The sequence below is a fragment of the Oncorhynchus mykiss genome, chromosome 13 (genome assembly GCF_013265735.2).
Source record: "Oncorhynchus mykiss isolate Arlee chromosome 13, USDA_OmykA_1.1, whole genome shotgun sequence".
NCBI lineage: Eukaryota > Metazoa > Chordata > Actinopteri > Salmoniformes > Salmonidae > Oncorhynchus > Oncorhynchus mykiss.
The window spans coordinates 70,896,247-70,910,968 of record NC_048577.1 but is presented as its reverse complement, the minus strand read 5'-3'; the positions used below and the strand labels follow the sequence as shown (position 1 = coordinate 70,910,968).

The 14,722-nt window shown below is 42.5% G+C and overlaps 1 protein-coding gene across 2 annotated transcripts in view; it reads right to left on the bottom strand.

Moving 5' to 3' along the window:
* Nucleotides 1–3,318: 3,318 nt before the first annotated feature.
* Nucleotides 3,319–14,722, bottom strand: part of LOC110538792 — a 12,587-nt gene continuing 1,183 nt past the window's right edge. Inside the window, exons 1-2 of one of the 2 annotated variants that reach the window (XM_036942072.1) lie at nucleotides 12,174–12,300; nucleotides 3,319–4,529 (exon numbers count right to left, since the gene is read on the bottom strand). In XM_036942072.1, the coding sequence (XP_036797967.1) occupies nucleotides 3,890–4,522 (633 nt within the window). In that variant the 5' untranslated portion in view covers nucleotides 4,523–4,529; nucleotides 12,174–12,300 and the 3' untranslated portion in view covers nucleotides 3,319–3,889. Of the gene's footprint in view, nucleotides 4,530–12,173; nucleotides 12,301–14,722 lie in introns of those variants that run through there. The other variant, XM_036942073.1, reaches the window with a different exon arrangement.

Genomic DNA, 14,722 nt, shown 5'->3' with positions numbered 1-14,722 from the left:
CAATATAAATGATTACTATATTCACATGACAGTTAAACCATAACATGCACTTCCCCCACCTCCATGGGGTTATATCATTACACAACATGGAATCAGGCTTGTCTTACAAAAAAGTTGACTAGTCAGTGGATGTGGCCCATGTGGGGTTCATATCCTCTACTGAAGCCAGGGGCCAGCGCCCTGCTCCAACCTGCTACTACTGAATGAGGCATCAGAACATAGAACACTAGTGAGACCCAATGGCACCCTATCCACTATATAGTACACTACTTTGTATGGGCTCTGGTCAAAAGTAGTGCACTATATAGCGAATAGGGTGCCATTTTGGATTTGACAGACATGTGCTCCAGGCTATATAATTCAGGCAGTATCACATCTGGCTGTGGTTGTGAGTCCCGTAGGGCGGAGCACAATTTGCCCAGTGTCGTCCAGGTTTGGCCGTTGTAGGCAGTCATTGTAAAATAAAAATTTGTTCTTAACTGACTTGCCTAGTTAAATAAAGATTAAATCAAATAAAAAATGTACATTCTCAGTTGTCGTCTCTCTAATCTAAGCCAGGTGACTGACAGGAGAGATGACCAAGGGCTCTGGGCTTGGATTTAAAAGATGGCTACCGGTGTTGAAGGTGTGGTTTCTCAGTGAAGATGCAGCCAGTGAAAGAACTGATATGAGACCTGTACTCCACATCGTAGAAGGACACCTGTACTCCACATCGTAGAAGGAGACCTGTACTCCACATCGTAGAAGGAGACCTGTACTCCACATCGTAGAAGGACACCTGTACTCCACATCGTAGAAGGAGACCTGTACTCCACATCGTAGAAGGACACCTGTACTCCACATCGTAGAAGGATACCTGTACTCCACATCGTAGGAGACCTGTACTCCACATCGTAGAAGGACACCTGTACTCCACATCGTAGAAGGAGACCTGTACTCCACATCGTAGAAGGAGACCTGTACTCCACATCGTAGAAGGAGACCTGTACTCCACATCGTAGAAGGACACCTGTACTCCACATCGTAGAAGGAGACCTGTACTCCACATCGTAGAAGGAGACCTGTACTCCACATCGTAGAAGGACACCTGTACTCCACATCGTAGAAGGAGACCTGTACTCCACATCGTAGGAGACCTGTACTCCACATCGTAGAAGGAGACCTGTACTCCACATCGTAGAAGGAGACCTGTACTCCACATCGTAGAAGGAGACCTGTACTCCACATCGTAGAAGACCTGTACTCCACATCGTAGAAGGACACCTGTACTCCACATCGTAGAAGGAGACCTGTACTCCACATCGTAGAAGGACACCTGTACTCCACATCGTAGGAGACCTGTACTCCACATCGTAGAAGGAGACCTGTACTCCACATCGTAGAAGGAGACCTGTACTCCACATCGTAGAAGGAGACCTGTACTCCACATCGTAGAAGGAGACCTGTACTCCACATCGTAGAAGGAGACCTGTACTCCACATCGTAGAAGGACACCTGTACTCCACATCGTAGAAGGAGACCTGTACTCTACATCGTAGAAGGAGACCTGTACTCCACATCGTAGGAGACCTGTACTCCACATCGTAGGAGACCTGTACTCCACATCGTAGAAGGAGACCTGTACTCCACATCGTAGAAGGAGACCTGTACTCCACATCGTAGAAGGAGACCTGTACTCCACATCGTAGAAGGAGACCTGTACTCCACATCGTAGAAGGACACCTGTACTCCACATCGTAGAAGGAGACCTGTACTCTACATCGTAGAAGGAGACCTGTACTCCACATCGTAGGAGACCTGTACTCCACATCGTAGGAGACCTGTACTCCACATCGTAGAAGGAGACCTGTACTCCACATCGTAGAAGGAGACCTGTACTCCACATCGTAGAAGGAGACCTGTACTCCACATCGTAGGAGACCTGTACTCCACATCGTAGAAGGAGACCTGTACTCCACATCGTAGAAGGAGACCTGTACTCCACATCGTAGAAGGAGACCTGTACTCCACATCGTAGAAGGAGACCTGTACTCCACATCGTAGGAGACCTGTACTCCACATCGTAGGAGACCTGTACTCCACATCGTAGAAGGAGACCTGTACTCTACATCGTAGAAGGAGACCTGTACTCCACATCGTAGAAGGAGACCTGTATTCCACATCGTAGAAGGAGACCTGTACTCCACATCGTAGGAGACCTGTACTCCACATCGTAGGAGACCTGTACTCCACATCGTAGAAGGAGACCTGTACTCTACATCGTAGAAGGAGACCTGTACTCCACATCGTAGAAGGAGACCTGTACTCCACATCGTAGGAGACCTGTACTCCACATCGTAGAAGGAGACCTGTACTCCACATCGTAGAAGGACACCTGTACTCCACATCGTAGAAGGAGACCTGTACTCCACATCGTAGAAGGAGACCTGTACTCCACATCGTAGAAGGAGACCTGTACTCCACATCGTAGGAGACCTGTACTCCACATCGTAGAAGGAGACCTGTACTCCACATCGTAGGAGACCTGTACTCCACATCGTAGAAGGAGACCTGTACTCCACATCGTAGAAGGAGACCTGTACTCCACATCGTAGAAGGAGACCTGTACTCCACATCGTAGAAGGAGACCTGTACTCCACATCGTAGAAGGAGACCTGTACTCCACATCGTAGACTTCTCAGGGACTAAAAGTCAGATTCACTATGGACTCATCACAATGGTGCCTAAATAGGACTCATCACAATGGTCCCTAAATAGGACTCATCACAATAGTTCCTAAATAGGACTCATCACAATGGTCCCTAAATAGGACTCATCACAATAGTTCCTAAATAGGACTCATCACAATGGTCCCTAAATAGGACTCGTCACAATAGTCCCTAAATAGGACTCATCACAATAGTCCATAATGCGTTTGAGAAAATAACTTTGATGCATTCAAAGATTTCCACACTTAACCAGTACATGCACATACGCTAATATGATAAAATATGATAACATATAGATGTTAGCACACATGCTAATGCTAACACATACTTTAAACATCTACTCATGAACCATAGATCAGATTGACTCTAGATTTGGTATATAGACTCAATGAATTAGCCACTAAAGAATTAGAGAATGATTACTTGTTGCATTCATTGTCGGCCACTGGATGAAATGCTCTTATGTGGTTGACTTGCAAATCCAATCAGCCTTTTCCACATTGATTTAATGTCATCACATGTTTTGGGTTGAAGTGAAGAGGAAACTACATTGATTACAAGGGAAAGGGGAAAAATGTCAAAATACAAATTACAAAATAACATAAAGATCAATGTTTGAAAAATAAACAACAAAATACTTGTATTTTCAAGTGTATTTAATTAAAATGCATGTATTTTGTATTTTAAAATACAGAAGTACATTAACCAGTAGCAGACACCAACAGCAACAACCCTCTCAGTAATGATAACAGAAACAGTTGACTTGCTATGACTGTGATACAGGATGTTGTTGTTTATCTACCTTAGTTTAATGCACTGAAGTCACTCTGGATAAGAGTGTCTGATAAATGACCAAATGTATTAGTGAAAATGAACATACCATAATGAACAGCAATGTGCTGGGGTAATAAACTAAAAAGTTCCCCCCTTCAGGGTCCCCAGGACCAGGACTAAAGGACACTGATCTACAGTATGGTACAGTAGCTTTCCCAGAAGCCTGGTTACAGTATGGTACAGTAGCTTTCCCAGAAGCCTGGTTACAGTATGGTACAGTAGCTTTCCCAGAAGCCTGGTTACAGTATGGTACAGTAGCTTTCCCAGAAGCCTGGTTACAGTATGGTACAGTAGCTTTCTTAGAAGCCTGGTTACAGTATGGTACAGTAGCTTTCTTAGAAGCCTGGTTACAGTATGGTACAGTAGCTTTCCCAGAAGCCTGGTGCAGCGCTGGGTGGAGCTCTGCATCCACCTTCCATATCAATCCTGGTATCCCCAGACTCCCTGGGGGCGATTACATTTTGGGTGTAATAGCCCGCCTGTTTCAGGAAGTTAATCAATGAATGGCCACATATGATCATGAGCAACCCCCTGCTGATGCAATAGGTGTTGACCGGGTCGAAGCTCTTCAGGTCCTCGTGCTGGGTCACATAGACCTTATCCACTGTCATGTCTGGACGCATACTGATGATGAGACGGTCCATGTTGCTGGTATCTATCTGATGAGTGTTGCCCTCACGGACATATTTAGGCAATGATTTAGATGTTGGGAGGTGGAGGTTGCCCACCTCATAGAATGGGTAGCCATCATAAGGAAGCAGCCTCTTGCAGACATTGTTTTCACACTCACGCCTGTTCTGGAAGTGATGGAAACCAAAGTCTCCCTCTTTGGGGTCGGGATCTGCAACCATCTGGTTGTCGTTTTTGATGACGATGTAATCGTTGGCGAACCAGAAAAGGAGCTTGAGTCCGTGCCTGGGTGAGGGACGACCAAACGAAGATTTTCTAAGCTCCTCCATATTGTTCAATGTTTGAACCATGGTACCCCTGGCGGAGGGAGAGAGAGAGGGATAGAGAGAAGGGGGGGGTAGAGAGAGAGAGAGAAAACAGACAGCATTAAACAATACAGTTCATGGTTATAGAGTTAAGTTACCTTCCATATACAGTATAGGCCTCTGCTACGAGGTCTGGACCTTTATGGCACAGGAGTGCACTAATGTGGCTGTTCCCAACATCACAACACTGGCAAAAGTGTTACGGGCTGTTTAATTATATTTTTATATTTCGAGGTTGGATGTTAGCACGTAGGGACAACCAATTGGTGTCACCTCCTTAGTCAGTATGTGTTACACCTGTGCTGGCTTGTCCATCTCATTCATTGGAATTTGCTTCAATTGTGATGGCCAAGGTGATATTTAAGAGTGGCTGGCCCAGGTGATATTTAAGAGTGGCTGGCCCAGGTGATATTTAAGAGTGGCTGGAACAGGTGATATTTAAGAGTGGTTGGCCCAGGTTATATTTAAGAGTGGCTGGCCCAGGTTATATTTAAGAGTGGCTGGCCCAGGTGATATTTAAGAGTGGCTGGCCCAGGTGATATTTAAGAGTGGCTGGCCCAGGTGATATTTAAGAGTGGCTGGCCCAGGTGATATTTAAGAGTGGCTGGAACAGGTGATATTTAAGAGTGGTTGGCCCAGGTTATATTTAAGAGTGGCTGGCCCAGGTGATATTTAAGAGTGGCTGGCCCAGGTGATATTTAAGAGTGGCTGGCCCAGGTGATATTTAAGAGTGGCTGGCCCAGGTGATATTTAAGAGCGGCTGGCCCAGGTGATATTTAAGAGTGGCTGGCAGTTGTCTTGGTAGATGTGGAGGGTTAACACCTTTAGTTGTCTTAACAGATGTGGAGGGTTAACTCCTCTAGTTGTCTTCAGAGATGTGGAGGGTTAACTCCTCTAGTTGTCTTGATAGATGTGGAGGGTTAACACCTTTAGTTGTCTTGACAGATGTGGAGGGTTAACTCCTCTAGTTGTCTTCAGAGATGTGGAGGGTTAACTCCTCTAGTTGTCTTGATAGATGTGGAGGGTTAACACCTTTAGTTGTCTTGACAGATGTGGAGGGTTAACTCCTCTAGTTGTCTTCAGAGATGTGGAGGGTTAACTCCTCTAGTTGTCTTGATAGATGTGGAGGGTTAATTCCTTTAGTTGTCTTGATAGATATGGAGGGTTAACACCTTTAGTTGTCTTGATAGATGTGGAGGGTTAACTTCTCTAGTTGTCTTGATAGATGTGGATGGTTAACTCCTCTAGTTGTCTTGATAGATGTGGAGGGTTAACTCCTTTAGTTGTCTTGATAGATATGGAGGGTTAACACCTTTAGTTCTCTTGACAGATGTGGAGGGTTAACTCCTCTAGTTGTATTCAGAGATGTGGAGGGTTAACTCCTTTAGTTGTCTTGATAGATGTCGAGGGTTAACTCCTCTAGTTGTCTTGATAGATGTGGAGGGTTAACTCCTCTAGTTGTCTTGATAGATGTGGAGGGTTAACTCCTTTAGTTGTCTTGATAGATATGGAGGGTTAACACCTTTAGTTGTCTTGATAGATGTGGAGGGTTAACTTCTCTAGTTGTCTAGATAGAGACTGGTTGTTACATCAGTAATTCTATAGTATCTGAGGGGTGATAGAGACTGGTTGTTACATCAGTAATACTATAGTATCTGAGGGGTGATAGAGAATGGTTGTTACATCAGTAATACTATAGTATCTGAGGGGGGATAGAGACTGGTTGTTACATCAGTAATACTATAGTATCTGAGGGGTGATAGAGACTGGTTGTTACATCAGTAATACTATAGTATCTGAGGGGTGATAGAGACTGGTTGGTACATCAGTAATACTATAGTATCTGAGGGGTGATAGAGACTGGTTGTTACATCAGTAATACTATAGTATCTGAGGGGTGATAGAGACTGGTTGTTAGATCAGTAATACTATCGTATCTGAGTTGTGATAGAGACTGGTTGTTACATCAGTAATACTATAGTATCTGAGGGGTGATAGAGACTGGTTGGTACATCAGTAATACTATAGTATCTGAGGGGTGATAGAGACTGGTTGTTACATCAGTAATACTATAGTATCTGAGGGGTGATAGAGACTGGTTGGTACATCAGTAATACTATAGTATCTGAGGGGTGATAGAGACTGGTTGTTACATCAGTAATACTATAGTATCTGAGGGGTGATAGAGACTGGTTGTTAGATCAGTAATACTATAGTATCTGAGGGGTGATAGAGACTGGTTGGTACATCAGTAATACTATAGTATCTGAGGGGTGATAGAGACTGGTTGGTACATCAGTAATACTATAGTATCTGAGGGGTGATAGAGACTGGTTGTTACATCAGTAATACTATAGTATCTGAGGGGTGATAGAGACTGGTTGGTACATCAGTAATACTATAGTATCTGAGGGGTGATAGAGACTGGTTGTTACATCAGTAATACTATAGTATCTGAGGGGTGATAGAGACTGGTTGTTAGATCAGTAATACTATAGTATCTGAGGGGTGATAGAGACTGGTTGTTACATCAGTAATACTATAGTATCTGAGGGGTGATTGAGACTGGTTGTTAGATCAGTAATACTATAGTATCTGAGGGGTGATTGAGACTGGTTGTTACATCAGTAATACTATAGTATCTGAGGGGTGATAGAGACTGGTTGTTAGATCAGTAATACTATAGTATCTGAGGGGTGATTGAGACTGGTTGTTAGAGAAGGAGGAGTGCCTACATTGGAGGATATATATATATATACTTGTCTGTTGAGTCAATTTGAACCGAACAGCACCATTAGTTGTCTTGATAGATGTGGAGGGTTAACTCCTCTAGTTGTCTTGAGAGATGTGGAGGGTTAACACCTTTAGTTGTCTTGATAGATGTGGAGGGTTAACACCTTTAGTTGTCTTGATAGATGTGGAGGGTTAACTCCTTTAGTTGTCTTGGTAGATGTGGAGGGTTAACTCCTCTAGTTGTCTTCATAGATGTGGAGGGTTAACTCCTTTAGTTGTCTTGAGAGATGTGGAGGGTTAACACCTTTAGTTGTCTTTAGAGATGTGGAGGGTTAACTCCTCTAGTTGTCTTGGTAGATGTGGAGGGTTAACTACTCCAGTTGTTTTGATAGATGTGGAGGGTTAACTCCTCCAGTTGTCTTGATAGATGTGGAGGGTTAACTCCTCCAGTTGTCTTGATAGATGTGGAGGGTTAACTCCTCCAGTTGTCTTGATAGATGTGGAGGGTTAACTCCTCCAGTTGTCTTGATAGATGTGGAGGGTTAACTCCTCTAGTTGTCTTGGTAGATGTGGAGGGTTAACTCCTTCAGTTGTCTTGATAGATGTGGAGGGTTAACTCCTCCAGTTGTCTTGATAGATGTGGAGGCTTAACTCCTCTAGTTGTCTTGATAGATGTGGAGGGTTAACACCTTTAGTTGTCTTGATAGATGTGGAGGGTTAACTCCTTTAGTTGTCTTGGTAGATGTGGAGTGTTTACTCCTTTAGTTGTCTTGATAGATGTGGAGGGTTAACTCCTCTAGTTGTCTTGAGAGATGTGGAGGGTTAACTCCTCTAGTTGTCTTGAGAGATGTGGAGGGTTAACACCTTTAGTTGTCTTGATAGATGTGGAGGGTTAACACCTTTAGTTGTCTTGATAGATGTGGAGGGTTAACTCCTTTAGTTGTCTTGGTAGATGTGGAGGGTTAACTCCTCTAGTTGTCTTCATAGATGTGGAGGGTTAACTCCTTTAGTTGTCTTGAGAGATGTGGAGGGTTAACACCTTTAGTTGTCTTTAGAGATGTGGAGGGTTAACTCCTCTAGTTGTCTTGGTAGATGTGGAGGGTTAACTACTCCAGTTGTTTTGATAGATGTGGAGGGTTAACTCCTCCAGTTGTCTTGATAGATGTGGAGGGTTAACTCCTCCAGTTGTCTTGATAGATGTGGAGGGTTAACTCCTCCAGTTGTCTTGATAGATGTGGAGGGTTAACTCCTCCAGTTGTCTTGATAGATGTGGAGGGTTAACTCCTCTAGTTGTCTTGGTAGATGTGGAGGGTTAACTCCTTCAGTTGTCTTGATAGATGTGGAGGGTTAACTCCTCCAGTTGTCTTGATAGATGTGGAGGCTTAACTCCTCTAGTTGTCTTGATAGATGTGGAGGGTTAACACCTTTAGTTGTCTTGATAGATGTGGAGGGTTAACTCCTTTAGTTGTCTTGGTAGATGTGGAGTGTTTACTCCTTTAGTTGTCTTGATAGATGTGGAGGGTTAACTCCTCTAGTTGTCTTGAGAGATGTGGAGGGTTAACTCCTCTAGTTGTCTTGATAGATGTGGAGGGTTAACTCCTTTAGTTGTCTTGGTAGATGTGGAGTGTTTACTCCTTTAGTTGTCTTGATAGATGTGGAGGGTTAACTCCTCCAGTTGTCTTTGTACTTCCTGTCTTTAAGTTTGGTGTGTGTTTTCATTTTGTTTGCCTGTTCTTGGTGAATTTAGTGGGTCTCATGGTTGGTGTCTATTAGGCTCCAGTTGTTGTTGCTAGTCAACGTTCAGTGGACACCATGAGTGTCTTTCAGAACCCCTCCTAAAACCCCAGCCTTGTCGTTTTGGTTGCTGTCAGTGACTCTTTGTTAGTTCCCCCTTCTGTTTCAGTGACATATTTGGTTTTCTTGCTGTGGAACGTGACAATAGAACTTCAAAAAGAAAGGAGGACCAAGGCACTCTTCCTTTAAAATGCCTTTATTTGTAGGGCATGTTCAATAGAAACAAAGTTTTAAAAATCCAACGAAAGCAAATCCCTGACGAAGGCCATGCAGCCGAAACACGTCGGGTTTATAAAACTTTGTTTCTATTGAACATGCCCTACAAATAAAGGCATTTGAATTAATTATATGAAGAGTGCCTTGGTCCTCCTTTCTTTTTGATGACCAATTCACCCCTTTTACCAAAGAGCACCTTAGTAAAAGTGTGGTGTCAGGAAAATAACCTCACACTCAACGTCAACAAAACTAAGGAGATGATTGTGGAATTCAGGAAACAGCAGAGGGAACACCCCCCTATCCACATCGATGGAACAGTAGTGGAGAGGGTAGCAAGTTTTAAGTTCCTCGGCATACACATCACAGACAAACTAAATTGGTCCACTCACACAGACAGCATTGTGAAGAAGGCGCAGCAGCGCCTCTTCAACCTCAGGAGGCTGAAGAAATTCGGCTTGTCACCAAAAGCACTCACAAACTTCTACAGATGCACAATCGAGAGCATCCTGGCGGGCTGTATCACCGCCTGGTACGGCAACTGCTCCGCCCTCAACCGTAAGGCTCTCCAGAGGGTAGTGAGGTCTGCAACACGCATCACCGGGAGCAAACTACCTGCCCTCCAGGACACCTACACCACCCGATGTCACAGGAAGGCCATAAAGATCATCAAGGACATCAACCACCCGAGCCACTGCCTGTTCACCCCGCTATCATCCAGAAGGCGAGGTCAGTACAGGTGCATCAAAGCTGGGACCGAGAGACTGAAAAACAGCTTCTATCTCAAGGCCATCAGACTGTTAAACAGCCACCACTAACATTGAGTGGCTGCTGCCAACACACTGACACTGACTCAACTCCAGCCACTTTAATAATGGGAATTGATGGGAAATTATGTAAATATATCACTAGCCACTTTAAACAATGCTACCTTATATAATGTTACTTACCCTACATTATTCATCTCATATGCATACGTATATACTGTACTCTATATCATCGACTGTATCCTTATGTAATACATGTATCACTAGCCACTTTAACTATGCCACTTTGTTTACATACTCATCTCATATGTATATACTGTACTCGATACCATCTACTGTATCTTGCCTATGCTGCTCTGTACCATCACTCATTCATATATCCTTATGTACATATTCTTTATCCCCTCACACTGTGTACAAGACAGTAGTTTTGGAATTGTTAGTTAGATTACTTGTTGGTTATTACTGCATTGTCGGAACTAGAAGCACAAGCATTTCGCTACACTCGCATTAACATCTGCTAACCATGTGTATGTGACAAATAACATTTGATTTGATTTGACCTTCTGTCTACCAGAATGTACTATTGTGTACCTCAGTAGCGCTTCCCTGCCTCCTCTTTCTACTAGTGACAATAGGACAGTTGTTATCGTTGGCCTAAAATAACTGTGGTAACCTAGTAACGTGAGCCCTCTTGACGATTATCATGAAACGTCATCAACATGAACAGCCCGGCAGGTTTGAGCACATTTTCACTTAGAAGAATTTGGTAGGGTGTCATTTGGGACCACACCTGGATGAGTCAAGTGTTAGTTTGAAATATAATCTCCCGAAGGATCCAGGAACATGAAACTTAAAGGGAAATAAAATATTTAACTACATGACAATGAATGCAAGGTTTAAATAGTTACCAAACAGTATACCTGTTAAAGTTATAAGTGAACCGTCATAAACAGCAGGGAAAATCTGTCTCTCTTACCGTACCATGTTTTAATGCAGACAAAATGTGTTGATAATGTATATATTTTCAGCCACAATCTGTCAGGTTTCAGGTAACGTCAACTTATTAAAAGTTAATACATTTTGATAGTACTGCTTTATTATTCTGGAAAAACTTCTTATAAAATAGTATATAAATATTCACTGAGTATAAAACATTAGGAAGAACTGCTCTTTCCATGACATAGACTGACCAGGTGAATCCAGGTGAAAGATATGATCCCTTATTGATGTCACCTGTTAAATCCACTGCAATCAAATCAAATGTATTTATATAGCCCTTCGTACATCAGCTGATATCTCAAAGTGCTGTACAGAAACCCAGCCTAAAACCCCAAACAGCAAGCAATGCAGGTGTAGATGGAGGGGGGACAGACTTGTTTAGTAAAGACAGACTAGATCTAACTTGTTTAGTAAAGACAGACTAGATCTAACTTGTTTAGTAAGGACAGACTAGATCTAACTTGTTTAGTAAGGACAGACTAGATCTAACTTGTTTAGTAAGGACAGACTAGATCTAACTTGTTTAGTGAAGACAGACTAGATCTAACTTGTTTAGTAAGGACAGACTAGATCTAACTTGTTTAGTAAAGACAGACTAGATCTAACTTGTTTAGTAAAGACAGACTAGATCTAACTTGTTTAGTGAAGACAGACTAGATCTAACTTGTTTAGTAAGGACAGACTAGATCTAACTTGTTTAGTGAAGACAGACTAGATCTAACTTGTTTAGTAAAGACAGACTAGATCTAACTTGTTTAGTAAGGACAGACTAGCTCTAACTTGTTTAGTAAGGACAGACTAGATCTAACTTGTTTAGTAAAGACAGACTAGATCTAACTTGTTTAGTAAAGACAGACTAGATCTAACTTGTTTAGTAAAGACAGACTAGATCTAACTTGTTTAGTAAAGACAGACTAGATCTAACTTGTTTAGTAAAGACAGACTAGATCTAACTTGTTTAGTAAAGACAGACGAGATCTAACTTGTTTAGTAAAGACAGACTAGATCTAACTTGTTTAGTAAAGACAGACAAGATCTAACTTGTTTAGTAAAGACAGACAAGATCTAACTTGTTTAGTAAAGACAGACTAGATCACCAAAAAGCATCATAAATGTTTTTACTGTACCTGGTGTTATTAATGAAGTGATATCTCTATTTTTCTGGTGCTCGATGTCCCTGTAGATCCGTGTGAGAAGTTGATTTGATGATCTAGTGTCCATCAGTAACAACCAGTAATTCAGGTTCTGTTATAAACCCCTCTTTTTTTCTAGCCTGTTTTGCATGTTACTTTAGTTCCTCCTTTAGCACCTGGTGATAAAGGAGTTACTAGACTGGTCACCAATCAGACCTGTTAGAGGTGATAAAGGAGTTACTAGACTGGTCACCAATCAGACCTGTTAGAGGTGGTAAAGGAGTCACTAGACTGGTCACCAATCAGACCTGTTAGAGGTGATAAAGGAGTTACTAGACTGGTCACCAATCAGACCTGTTAGAGGTGGTAAAGGAGTCACTAGACTGGTCACCAATCAGACCTGTTAGAGGTAGTAAAGGAGTTACTAGACTGGTCACCAATCAGACCTGTTAGAGGTGATAAAGGAGTTACTAGACTGGTCACCAATCAGACCTGTTAGAGGTGGTAAAGGAGTTACTAGACTGGTCACCAATCAGACCTGTTAGAGGTGATAAAGGAGTTACTAGACTGGTCACCAATCAGACCTGTTAGAGGTGATGAAGGAGTTACTAGACTGGTCACCAATCAGACCTGTTAGAGGTGATAAAGGAGTCACTAGACTGGTCACCAATCAGACCTGTTAGAGGTGATGAAGGAGTTACTAGACTGGTCACCAATCAGACCTGTTAGAGGTGATAAAGGAGTTACTAGACTGGTCACCAATCAGACCTGTTAGAGGTGGTAAAGGAGTCACTAGACTGGTCACCAATCAGACCTGTTAGAGGTGATAAAGGAGTTACTAGACTGGTCACCAATCAGACCTGTTAGAAGTGATGAAGGAGTTACTAGACTGGTCACCAATCAGACCTGTTAGAGGTGATAAAGGAGTTACTGGACTGGTCACCAATCAGACCTGTTAGAGGTGATGAAGGAGTTACTAGACTGGTCACCAATCAGACCTGTTAGAGGTGATAAAGGAGTCACTAGACTGGTCACCAATCAGACCTGTTAGAGGTGATGAAGGAGTTACTAGACTGGTCACCAATCAGACCTGTTAGAGGTGATAAAGGAGTTACTAGACTGGTCACCAATCAGACCTGTTAGAGGTGGTAAAGGTAAAGGAGTTACTAGACTGGTCACCAATCAGACCTGTTAGAGGTGATATAAAGGAGTTACTAGACTGGTCACCAATCAGACCTGTTAGAGGTGGTAAAGGTAAAGGAGTTACTAGACTGGTCACCAATCAGACCTGTTAGAGGTGAGTTACTAGACTGGTCACCAATCAGACCTGTTAGAGGTGATAAACAAGATCAAAATATATGATCATCTCAAAATGCAGACAGGTTGTGTGAACTGGGTCCAACTCCAAACTCTGTACTGTACATGTTTGTAATACGTAAAGAGATTGTGTTCAGATTAGTACAAAAAGAGATATGGAATAACCAAAGAGTTTCATGGATTCCTTAATGATGTAAATGTCTTCAATAAGATCCTTCCTATAACCTGATTCTGAGGTTTGTTAAAACCTCTTGAGACAAGGCGGAAGTATTTTGATGTTTGGATGAAAAATGTGTCCAAAGTAAACTGCCTATTTCTCAGGCCCAGAAGCTAGAATATGCATATCATTGGCAGATTAGGATAGAAAACACTCTAAAGTTTCCAAAACTGTCAACATATTGTCTGTGAGTATAACAGAACTGATATTGCAGGCAAAAACCTGAGGAAAATCCAACCAGGAAGTGCTGTTATTCTGAAACGTCTCTTTTCCATTGCAATCCTCCATTTAAAGGGATATCAACCAGATTCCTTTCCCTGTGGCTTCCACAGGGTGTGAACAGTCTTTAGACATAGTTTCAGGCTTTTATTCTAAAAAATGAGCGAGAATGATCACATCAGTGGATAGCTAGGTATACTGCCTGGATTACACCACATAATAGTGCCTGGATTACACCACATAATACTGCCTGGATTACACCACATATTACCGCCTGGATTACACCACATAATACTTCCTGGATTACACCACATATTACTGCCTGGATTACACCACATAGTACTGCCTGGATTACACCACATAACACTGCCTGGATTACACCACATAGTACTGCCTGGATTACACCACATAGTACTGCCTGGATTACACCACATAGTACTGCCTGGATTACACCACATAGTACTGCCTGGATTACACCACATAGTACTGCCTGGATTACACCACATAATACTGCCTGGATTACACCACATAATACTGCCTGGATAACACCACATAATACTGCCTGGATTACACCACATAATACTGCCTGGATTACACCACATAATACTGCCTGGATTACACCACATAATACTGCCTGGATTACACCTCATAATAATGCCTGGATTACACCACATAGTACTGCCTGGATTACACTACATAGTACTGCCTGGATTACCACACATGATACTGCCTGGATTACACCACATATTACTGCCTGGATTACACCACATAATACTGCCTGGATTACACC